The following is a 12,600-nucleotide window of genomic DNA, read 5'->3' as shown; positions in this document are numbered from 1 at the left end:
CACAGGAATTGCATAATAAATTATTGGAAACAGGTCATGTGGTCTGAGAAGTCAGGCTAGTGCATGCTTGCCGACTATCTGGCTGCCCCTTCCGGGAGGGAGCAGCCAGATCGGCTTTACTCGGCGGCGGGGCGTGGCCAGCAAAGGGGGGTGGGGCCGGCCAGACTTCAAGAGTTTGCAGGCGGAGCAGGGGGCGGAGCTATGCGATCGCGTCATTTTGGCCCCGCCCCTGCTACACGCTGCCGATATTACAGGCAGCGTGAAGCAGGGGGCGGGGCCAAAATGATGCGATTCGACGTGAATCGCGTCACAGGCCCCCAACTGCCGAGGATTTTTCTGTAATTGCGGTGGGGGGCAGGAGGGGTCGGATGCTGCCGGGAGACTTGCCTGCCTTCCCAGGAGGTCGGGAGCGGCACCCGATTTTTGGGAGGCTCCCGACCAAATCGGGAGGGTAGGCAAGTATGGGCTAGTGGAGGCTATGTTATGGAGATGCAGTACATCGCATTTGGGCTAATATTCCCAGCGCAACATACCGACAGTTAGTAGAATCCATGGCTAGAAGAATTCAAGCCATATTATAGGCAAAAGGTGGCCCAACAAAGTACTATCCCAGTGGTCCTAATAATGTGGCAACTCAGTGTAGATCAAAATCAAACACACCTTATGTATATATGATGATCAATTTTCAATGACTACCCAGCTTTTAAAATTCTACTAAAACCATTACTTAAAATGCTGTATATAAAAGTCAGGATAAGGAACGTTATATAACATTATGTGATTAGGTTATGTAGTTGTCACATATCAGGGTAGAATAATAAAGCATTAAAATTGGCGACTAGTTGTGGTTCCATTTTACACCTGTCTTTTACATTTAGAACCCACAACTTCTAAAGGTTTATTTACTTACTGGGCTGGTGCTAATATTTTTATGTCAGAATCGTTATATTTTTACAATAGAGATTTGGCTGGTATTGTTACAATTCTACTAGCAAGAAGAAAGACCTTGAAATTCCACTTGATAATACAGTTGTGCCAATATTTTTAGCACTATTATGGCTCTAGATTTAAGCAACAAAATTCCATTCCCTACTTTCAACATTGGCGAACAGTGTGGAAGTGACAGAACAAGTGCAAAAGCGTGCGCCTCAGTGATTCTCTGCAGATTGCGCATGCACCAAGAACAGCAAACGAAAAGGTCTGCGAATGCGATGCATGAAGCTTCTGTAGGGGCAAGGAGCTCTGTACGAGTCAGATCTTCAGTGGAATTAGCCTTCCATGAAATGCACGTTTCTGGGCAACAGCTGGACGGTTACATGCGGACACACGGAACAGATGCATCATGTGGGAGAGTCATGGGAGTGTCATAGGCATGTAGCCCAACTTCTGTGCTTGCTTGAGGCATGCAGACACAGACGGTGTGCAAGTGCCGACACGAATGATGACGACTGCAGCCGAAAAAACAGCATGCTGCGCAACCATACTCATGAAGCCGCATGGATACTCGCATTGATGGATGCAGGGCCAGATTAGGTGTGTGTGTGTGTGGGGGGGGGTGACAGGGGCAGTCATCCTGGGGCCCCCACACAGAGAGGAGGCCCCCCACCTCTAGTGCAACTGCCGAAGTAGGGGTGGGGACAAAACTAAGCCCCGCCTCATATCAGCCGCGAATTGCGGGATTAGGGCTGGAGGGGATGGGGTCTAATTATAAGAGGTACCTGCTTTCATTAGCATCCAGCAGCTCCTGCATGTAAGTGTGTGTAAACTATTTTTGTGTGTACTGTATGTATGTGTTAGTGTGTAATTGTGTATATGTGTTATTGTATATGCAGTATGTGTTAGTGTGTATGTATGTGTGTACAGTGTATGTATAAGTGTTAGTGTATTTGTATGTGTTCATGTGTGTGTGTTAGTGTGTATGTTATATACAAGCATGGGCAAAAGTTGAGAATGACACAAGTATTGGTTTTCACAAAGTTTGCTGCTTCAATATTTTTAGACCTTTTTGTCAGATGTTACTATGGTATACTGAAGTAAAATTACAAGCATTTCATAAGTGTCAAAGGCTGTTATTGACAATTACATTAAGTTTATGCAAAGAGTCAATATTTGCAGTGTTGACCTCTCTTTTTCAAGACCTCTGCAATTCGCCCTGGAATGCGGTCAGTCAACTTCTGGGCCACACACTACTGATGGCCGCCCATTCTTGCCTAGTCAATGCTTGGAGTTTGTCAGAATTTGTGGATTTTTGTTTGTCCACCCACCTCTTGAGGATTGACCACAAGTTCTCAATGGGATTAAGGTCTGGGGGAGTTTCCTGGCCATGGACCCAAAATTTTGATGTTTTGTTCCCCCGAAAAGGCATTGTTCCTCACAAAACTGTTCTTGGTTGGGAGAAGTTGCTCTTGGAGGATGTTTTGGTAACATTCTTTATTCATGGCTGTGTTCTTAGGCAAAATTGTGAGTGAGCCCACTCCCTTGGCTGAGAAGCAACCCCACACATGAATGGTCTCAGGATGCTTTACTGTTGGCATGACACAGGACTGGTAGCACTCATCTTTCCCTCTCCGGACAAGTGTTTTTCCAGATGCTCCAAACAATCTGAAAGGGGATTCATCAGATAAAATAACTTTACCCCAGTCCTCAGCAGTCCAATCCCTGCATCTTTTGCAGAATATCAGTCTGTCCCTGATGTTTTTCCTGGAGAGAAGTGGCTTCTTTGTTGCCTTTCTTGACACCAGGCCATCCTCCAAAAGTCTTTGCCTGTGTGTGAAGATGCACTCACACGTGCCTGCTGCCATTCCTAAGCAAGCTCTGCACTGGTGGTGCCCCGATCCCACAGCTGAATCAACTTTAGGAGACAGTCCTGGACCTTGCTGGACATTCTTGGGTGCCCTGAAGCCTTCTTCACCACTATTGAACCTCTCTCCTTGAAGTTCCTGATGATCCGATAAATGGTTGATTTAAGTGCAATCTTACTAGCAGCAATATCCTTGCCTGTGAGGCCCTTTTTGTGCAAAGCAATGATGACTGCACATGTTTCCTTGCAGGTAATCATGCATGTAAGTACAATGATTTAAAGCTCCACCCTCCTTTTAAAGCTTCTAGTCTGTTATTCTAACTCAATCAGCATGACAGAGTAATCTCCAGCCTTGTCCTCTTCAACACTCACCTGTTTTAACAAGAGAATCACTGACATGATGTCAGCTGGTTCTTTTGTGGCAGGGTTGAAATGCAGTGGAAATGTTTTTGCTATAAAGGGCCTGATTCAGACCCGCTCGCGAGCGCTGAGTGCTCGCAAGTGGGTCGATGGTGCCCTAGTGCGCATGCGCACGACGGAGGGAGCTCCGTCATGCGCATGCGCGAGACCCGCATAGCGACAGCCAAGCTGTCGCTCCGGGTCTCGCACCAAAGGGGGCGTGCTGTTGATGGCATGCCAGGGGCGTGGCTGCCAGACGGAGGCGTTCCCATAGGAACGCCTACCGTCTGGGTCCGGCCCCACTGACATCACAAGTGATGTCAGTGGGAGTGATTTTGGCTCTGATAGAGCCAAAATCACTCCAGGGTTTGCGGCAGTGAGACCCTACCGCAGGGTCTCGTTGCAAGCCCGATGGTCGTGATGGTCTTGACCATCGCGACCATCATCATGGACGCTCGCATAAGCTGTGGGTGGTAACCCACAGCTATGCGAGCATCCAAGAGGACGCACCAAAAAAAAAAAAGCCCTGATTCAGAGCGTCCGGCTCTGAATCAAGCCCTAAGTTCATTGTCATGGCAAAGAGGGACTTTGCAATTAATTGCAATTCATCTGATCACTCTTCATAACATTCTGGAGTATATGCAAATTGCCATCATAAAAACTGAAGCAGCAGACTTTGTGAAAACCAATATGGGGAGTAGGCGTAGGCTCCGTGTGGTGGGGAAGGGGGTAGTCTCTGTGTGGCTTGGTGGGAGCCCCCACAACTTAGTTGCCCCACAAATATTGGCTTTCACATTTTGTAGTGTGTATGTGGCTTAAGACTCAAAATTATTCTGTCTCCTGCAGTTGGAGAATATGGCGATTACTGAATCATCATGAGTTGATTATATTGCAAATGACAAAAGCCGTGGACACCAGACTCACACCACTATGCTATATAAAGGGAAGATGGGTGTTCTGTTATATTTCTATGAGAGGCTGGAGTTCTACTTTCAGTGTAATATAGTCAGATACAAAACATCTAGAGGCATTAGAGACAGACACATGACAGCAGAGGGCATAAGAATAATGTGGACAATACAGGTACAGTGACGTGCGGTGAGGTAAATGGCTGGGGAGGCACTGGCTAGTATCAGAGCCAGATTTACAGATACATACATTCAGGTGCATAAATATTGGGACATTGACAGAATTTTCATATTTTGGCCTCTATTCACCACCACAATGGCTTTGAAATGAAACAAACAAGATGTGCTTTAACTGCAGACTTTCAGATTTAATTTGAGGGTAATTACATCCAAATCAGGTGAACGGTGTAGGAATTACAACGGTTTCTATGTGTGCCTCCCACTTTTTAAGGGGCCAAAAGTAATGGGACTATCAACTCAAAAGCTATTTCATGGACAACTATTCCCTCATTATTTCATTATCAATTAAGCAGGTAAAAGGTCTGGAGTTCATTCTAGGTGTGACATTTGCATTTGGAATCAGTTGCTGTCGACTCTCAATATGAGATCCAAACAGCTGTCACTATCAGTGAAGCAAGCCATCACTAGGCTGAAAAATCAAAACAAACCCATCAGAGAGATAGCAAAAACATTAGGTGTGGTCAAATCAACTGTTTGGAACATTCTAAAAAAGAAAGAACACACCGCAGAGCTCAGCAACACCAAAAGACCCGGAAGACCATGGAAAACAACTGTGGTGGATGACAGAAGAATTATTTCCCCCCTTCACGACAGTTGGCCAAATCAAGAACACTCTCCAGGAGGTGTATATGTGTCAAAGTCAACAATCAAGAGAAGACTTCACAAGAGTGAATATAGAGGGTTCACCACAAGATGTAAACCATTGGTGAGCCACAAAAAAAGAAAGACCAGATTAGAGTTTGCCAAACAACATCTAAAAAAGCCATTACAGTTCTGGAACAACATCCTATGGACAGATGAGACAAAGATCAACTTGTACCAGAGTGATGGGAAGAGAAGAGTATGGAGAAGGAAAGGAACTGCTCATGATCCAAAACATACCACCTCATCAGTGAAGCATGATGGTGGTAGTGTCATGGCGTGGGCATGTATGGCTGCCAATGGAACTGGTTCCCTTGTATTTATTGATGATGTGACTGCTGACAAAAGCAGCAGAATGAATTCTGAAGTGTTTTGGGCAATATTATATGCTCATATTCAGTCAAATGCTTCAGAACTCATTGGACGGCGCTTCACAGTGCAGATGGACAATGACCCGAAGCATACTGCAAAGAGATTTTTAAGGCTAAAAAGTGGAATGTTATGCAATGGCCAAGTCAATCCCCTGACCTGAATCTGATTGGGCATGCATTTCACTTGATGAAGGGAAAATGCCCCAAGGACAAGCAGGAACTGAAGACATTTGCAGTAGAGGCCTGGCAGAGCATCACCAGGGATGAAACCCAGCGTCTGGTGATGTCTATGCGTTCCAGACTTCAGGCTGTAATTGCCTGCAAAGGATTTGCAACAAAGTATTAAAAAGTGAAAGTTAGATTTAGGATTGTTTAGTTTGTCCCATTACTTTTGGCCCCTTAAAAAGTGGGAGGCACATATAGAAACCGTTGTAATTCCTACACCGTTCACCTGATTTGGATGTAATTACCCTCAAATTAAATCTGAAAGTCTGCAGTTAAAGCACATTTTGTTTGTTTCATTTCAAAGCCATTGTGGTGGTGAATAGAGGCCAAAATATGAAAATTCTGTCAGTGTCCCAATATTTATGCACCTGACTGTATATGAACCAGAGGGTACATGTGGGCATTATACAAAAGGTGCAGCAGTATATAGTGCTGGAAATGTGGTGTGTTTTGATCAGGGATGTGTGGAAAAGGTAGACAGTGCTTCACCTGCCATTCACTTTTTACTCCAGAGTTTTGATTATAAAAATGATTAGAATAATACAAAGATGATATAATAGTTTCTTACATTTTTTCTTATAATTTTGAGTCAAAACTCTGGAGTATACCCAAGTCTGACAGGAAAGGCTCTGCCTCACCTGCCTTCCCTGACTGCATATCACTGATACAGGAGAAATCATAGCATACTCAAACATTAAAAAAACAGGCTTATACTGTGACATGATATCAGGAGGGTAGTAGTGATTGGATTAGGCACAAAGGGCCTGATTCAGACCCGCGAGCGAGCGCATAACGCTCGCAAGCGGGTCGATGGTCAGGCAGTGCGCACGCACGGCATGGGCTAAGCCCTGGAGCGAGTGAGAACTTCACTCGCTAGGGGCTCGCAGCAAAACAGGGTGGCTGTCGATGTTGATAAGACAGCTCGCCCCTTTTTATAGGCGGGTCAGGGGGGTGGCTGCACAAACGGAGGCGTTCCCGAAGGAACGCATGCCGTTTGTGGGTGGCCCTACTGACATCACACGTGATGTCAGTAGTGAACTTCCTGCTCTATTAGAGCAGGAAGTTCACTGGGGCTTGCGGTGGACGAGAGACCCTACCACAAGGGTCTCGTCGCAAGCCCGATGGTCGCGATTATAGCGACCATCGCCAGGCCACCAGCACAAGCTGTGGGTGGTCACCCACAGCTATGCTAGCGGCCTGGAGGCGGATTTATTTATTTTTTTTTAAATCCGCCCTGATTCAGAGCGAGCGCCTCTGAATCAGGACCAAAGTACAGAAAACAATTCACCAAAGACCGTAAAAATACAAAGACTACAGTTTGATTACTGGACCCTTCTAGTCATTTAAACATATGTATAGTACAAAATAATATCAATATTATTGTGTATTTTCAATCTTGCATTGTTACCTTTTTGTTCCTCCTCGTCTCCTGTATATTTGTGATGAACAAGATAATGTGTGAAATCTATTACATGATTCCACAGGTTGTAATGGGTTGAATTGTCCATGTCCGCATTAGTCAGGTTTTCTGAAGAGGTCAAGTTAACACCATCTAGCAGCTCTGTCCTAGAGGCACTGAAGTCGTGATAGGTGTTATTTGATTCACGATTAATTATGCCCCTCTGAAACATGCTAGACCTTTGTAGAAGCCGCCCCACTGTATTATTCGGTGTACTCTCAGGGGATTGAGTAGAAGCATTTTCATAATTTACTTGTGTTTGATCAGCACTGTCATTATCATATGCTATAAGAGAAGAGTTAGATCCACCAAGAGTGCTGACGTTAGCGTTAGAATTGATGGGCACCATCATAGGCTGCAAAATGACAGATGCAATTGTCAGCTTTGTGAAGAAGGATATAAAGCAGAATAATGACATGTTATACCATTTGAATACCATCTTGTTTCTCTCTTTCATGTTTCTACAATAAAACAAATAGAAGCACATTAGATAGGTTAGTTCAAATTCAATATTAATATTTATACAAAGTTATGGGAAAAAACATTTGCAGTAGCATCTGTTATATAGAGGTAAGTTAGTTGATGAATGATAATGACAAATAGATGTAAAAATTTAATTTTATAAATGCATGCACCAGTCTCCCCATCTTACCAAACCATAGGCACCCCAATACACCCAGTACAAAGCTTATTCTCATTTCCACCACAGTCCGATGTTCACCATTTACAAATGTACTGCACACACACCATATCATGATCCTGCTCACTACAGTCCAATGCTCAATATATACAGTATAGTCATCTCCTCATACTCATGTCCACCACATTCCAATACTCACCACAAACAGTACACAGCCATCTTATCATCATGCCCCATACAGTCCAATGCTCACTATATGCAGTACACAGCCATCTTATCATAATGCCCCATACAGTCCAATGCTCACTATATGCAGTACACAGCCATCTTATCATAATGCCCCATACAGTCCAATGCTCACTATATGCAGTACACAGCCATCTTATCATAATGCCCCATACAGTCCAATGCTCACTATATGCAGTACACAGCCATCTTATCATAATGCCCCATACAGTCCAATGCTCACTATATGCAGTACACAGCCATCTCATCATCATCATGCCCCATACAGTCCAATGCTCACTATATGCAGTACACAGCCATCTCATCATCATCATGCCCCATACAGTCCAAAGCTCACTATATGCAGTACACAGCCATCTTATCATCATGCCCCATACAGTCCAATTCTCACTATATGCAGTACACAGCCATCTCATCATCATCATGCCCCATACAGTCCAATGCTCACTATATGCAGTACACAGCCATCTCATCATCATCATCATCATCATCATGCCCCATACAGTCCAATGCTCACTATGTGCAGTACACAGCCATCTCATCATCATCATGCCCCATACAGTCCAATGCTCACTATGTGCAGTACACAGCCATCTCATCACTATCATGCCCCATACAGTCCAATGCTCACTATATGCAGTACACAGCCATCTCATCATCATGCCCCATACAGTCCAATGCTCACTATATGCAGTACACAGCCATCTCATCATCATGCCCCATACAGTCCAATGCTCACTATATGCAGTACACAACCATCTCATCACTATCATACCCAGCCATATTCAGTGAGCCCATGGACCTCTATCTACATCTTATACAACTCAGCAGGAGCCAGCATTGTAGCTGTTTCATGTCCCCAGATTGCCTGTTCAATATTGTTTTCTCACAGGCAATTTGTAAAACTGAGCTTGGTATCCATTTGTGTAATAACAAATACATCCTTTTACGCTAATGACATACTAGCAGCTATTGTAATTTTAAAAAGGTATATAAATAAGATGCTCAAGTAAAACATGTTTATGCTGTCCCATTAAATGACTATCCATTTTTAGATTAAGAGATTATATTGCCATACTTTCCTCTTGTAGTCATCTATTAAGGATGTTCTTTCTGCATTAACATTTAATACTAAATGGTAACAGTGCATATGCTTTTTTTTCCCTAGGACTGCGCTCATTTGGAAAGTATAGTGTTAAAAATTTAGCTGGTTAGGAGACATCCAGTGTAGAGCGTTGCACTGTGCGCTAAATATTAGTTGATTTATATAGAGTTGGACACATTTTCCATAAAAAAAAAAAAAGGGGATGATTGGCATTTTCATGTTGAAGATTAAAACAATTATAAAAAAAGGGAACATGAGTGTTGGGGTAGTAGATTAAACTCGGTAGCTCTTTTCCTGCTGCACTACTGGTCCCAACAAGCCTTGGCTGTTAGAAACAACTACATTGTTATACTACAAGTGCCAGCACACCTGTGGCTGCCAGGGACTTGTAGTGCACCATAGAAAAATGCTCTTAAATAAACACACAGCGATTAGAACAGTGAGTTTCTATCCAATCAGAGAAGGTTTTTCCCTGCCCTGACCAATCAGAACACAGTCTCATCCATATGAAAGCTTGTCTTGGGTCATCCTGTATTTCTTTTATTTTGCCAAGCTGAGACCAGGCTGCTACTTTAATAGAAAACAACTTTTCTCCATTTGCGAAAAAGATCAAAAGTCACATGGAGTATTATTTCTTCATTTTTTTTTTTAAAGGTGCACTACTGGTCCCAATAGGCAGTGGATGCCAGGGAGTGCTGATACTTGTGCTTCTCCAAATGCCAGCATGCCCTGACAACCATTAAATTTGGGCATGACATAGCTTGTAGTGGCCTGCAGTTGGTCAGCAAAAATAAATAAATATATAAATAAAGTTTCTGGCTAGGATTATCTCACGCCCAAAACCCAGGAGTGTGGGAAGAACTGTAGCGCAGTCAGTGACGGGCTGTTTTTCCAGTGGAAGACCCAATTTTTTTTTTCTGCAGACTGTCCTAGGGAAATACGGTCTCCAAGGCTCCCCAACAGTTCAGCGTTTAGAGATATCCATGGTTAAGCACAGGTGGTTAAATCAAATTGACTGAGGTACTAATTAAGTCACCTGCACTCAACCATGGGTCTCTCTAAAACCTGTTGTGGAGCCTTCAGGAATGTGGTTGGGAATCTTTAACCCAGGGTATTTAGCTCATGCTGAACTGGCTGGGCTGATGGACCCCATGTTGTGCATCCCCTTGCTATGGTGTCCTTAGCCCAGGCTGTCTAAGCCTAGCACTGGTAGCTGCAAATTTGAGGAGTCACCATGCTTCCATCAAAATTTTTAACACTAGTGCTGACCACACTATAATCGTGGAGGAGGTAGCTGAAGCAGCAGGCCAATGGGACAGTTGTAGCACTGGGCAGGCAGGAGTGGGAATAAAATACCAACAGTATCTTCAACCAACTACCCAACAGCCCAGAATAGATACTCCTTTAGTCTGGGACCTCATTCTTTCCAGTGGCTGCTAAGTAACAGCTACTGCCTAGCCCTAAGCAGCAAGTCCTCCACCACCAGCAATAAGCTGGGCATCTTAAACAGAACTAAAACTGAGCCAGTTGACACAGACAAAATGTGGCTCTTAGGATGGCACCTGCACAGGCTGGGCTTCAAGTGCGTAATTGTCTGAAAGAGGGTGAGGTCTTGCAATACCCAGATTGTTAGGATTACCAAAATCTAAGTCACTTACACCCATAGATATCTTAACAGAGCTGAGGATAGCCACACAGAGGTTCTGAGATCTTAACGTCAACCAGTGCTGCTATGAATAGGAGAATGAGGAGGCACAAATCACTTATTGTGTATTATGGTCAGTCTGGTACTAGGGACCTCAGGATAACAAGAGGGGGGAAGGCGATCACCCTGCTTGTCATGTCTGATTTGTTGGGACAAGATGAAAGGAAGAGAGCATGACATTTTTAAACAGTGCAACATTATTGTGACACTGGGACAGTGTCACATGCAATAGTTATACAGTGAATTATGAATGTTGCGACCAGTATTACATATTTAAAGGTGTATGTTGCAGTGAAAATATCTGGTAATATACAGTTATGTGACTTTATTACAGGTTATAGTGATATGTATTTTATATCAACTTAAATACCATGGCAATGGCCAGCAGAGGTGTAGCATAAGATAGACAGACAAAAGGTTGATAGGGACAAAAAGGTCAACACACATATGGTCGACACAAAAATGGTAAACTTTCTTTTCTATCTTAAGCCTAATCCCAACCCTTTCCCTGGTACCTAAACCTAAATTGTAGTCCAACCCTAACAGTCTCATCTGTCAGCCTAACCCTTACCCTCTACCAAGTACCTAACCCTAAAAATGGTGAAAATAAATAGTGCAAATCTTTTTTTGAGTCGATCATTTGAACCAGTCTACCTTTTGTCCATGTCGACCCTTCATCCGGATACTGTCAGCAGGGAGGTGGGCAAATTAGGATCTTACCTCAGGGCTTGACAGGGTCTCAAGCCAGCTCTGTATAAGACACGATAAGCTTTTTTAAAACTACTATCCAGTGACAAGCAATCCCCCCAATGGTGTTTGATACAGACTAGTTACCTGACCTTAGTTTCACTGAGAATGTATTCTAAAAAGCTGCAGTTACGAATTAGTTCACGATGCTGCAGTTACATTATGCATTGATAACAGGCCATCCCAATCAATCCTACTAAAAGAAAATGGCTAGGAAGAGAAAGCCACCTTAGACTTACCAAAGCTGTGCCACAGGATTCTGCAAATTGCTGTCAGTTCTCTAGTACCTGCAGGAACTTAAAGTGTTTAGGCTTCTATTATCTCTAACCTCTTACCGGTTATTTCTGCTTAGCTCCTCACAGAAAAGATTGTGACACAGACACTCCCAACCTGCAGTCACCTGCCATGGATACTGAACATCCTGGATTCAATGTCCCATGAGCCCAGAACAGAAGGCAGACTTAACAGTATGTGTAATAGAGCTTCACAGGAGGAGAGGATCCTTCTGCTATTTCACCAACCATTGTTGATTTTTATTTATTTTTTTCATTCCCAAATAAGTTATTTTTATGGTTGTCACTAGATGGACAATAACTTACATGGGCATTTTATTTATTTGGTGATAACATACATCTTCTAGTAATTTTCTGATTTGTTTAGTGATTTAATCGATAGTAGCAGAAACCAGATAATGTAGGCTTTGAATTGAAGTATAATTAAATATTTCCAAATGAACTGTGGGGACAGAATGGAAGAGCTACACTCAAGCTTTAGGATTACATCACAACAATGTTCATGCAGGGTTTTTCCATATAAATTTGTACAAGGGACATTGGAATGCATTTACCATCAGGATAATTGTAGCAATATATGGGGCATCAGTAATGTACAAAACACTTTACCAGTAGTGCGTGTGGCCCAATGTTTCTCAAAGGGTGATGAAATAAAATAAAAAGATTTCTATAAACCCCCCCCCCCCCCACGAATCTATGCTATTACCTACCAACCAGCCGGATTTTTGAGGACCGTCCCCCCCCCCCCCCCACCCAATTCCCTATGGTTTGGAATTTGGGAGGGCTTGTGCTGATGCACGATGTGAATAGTGTTGCAACC

The 12,600-nt window shown here is 43.4% G+C and overlaps 1 protein-coding gene across 1 annotated transcript in view; it reads right to left on the bottom strand.

Annotated features, from left to right (window-relative positions):
• GFY (golgi associated olfactory signaling regulator) overlaps positions 1-11,812 on the bottom strand; it is a 43,895-nt gene extending 32,083 nt beyond the window's left edge. The window contains exons 1-2 of the mRNA XM_088450983.1: positions 11,727-11,812; positions 6,994-7,505 (exon numbers count right to left, since the gene is read on the bottom strand). Of these exons, the coding sequence (XP_088307109.1) occupies positions 6,994-7,501 (508 nt within the window). The 5' untranslated portion in view covers positions 7,502-7,505; positions 11,727-11,812. The remainder of the gene's footprint in view (positions 1-6,993; positions 7,506-11,726) is intronic.
• Between the last annotated feature and the right edge of the window lie 788 nt (positions 11,813-12,600).

Source organism: Taudactylus pleione, unplaced genomic scaffold (assembly GCF_031769625.1).
Source record: "Taudactylus pleione unplaced genomic scaffold, aTauple2 ptg000535l, whole genome shotgun sequence".
Classification (NCBI taxonomy): Eukaryota; Metazoa; Chordata; class Amphibia; order Anura; family Myobatrachidae; genus Taudactylus; species Taudactylus pleione.
Note: the sequence above shows the minus strand (reverse complement) of the source record. Positions and strands in the feature narration are given on the sequence as shown.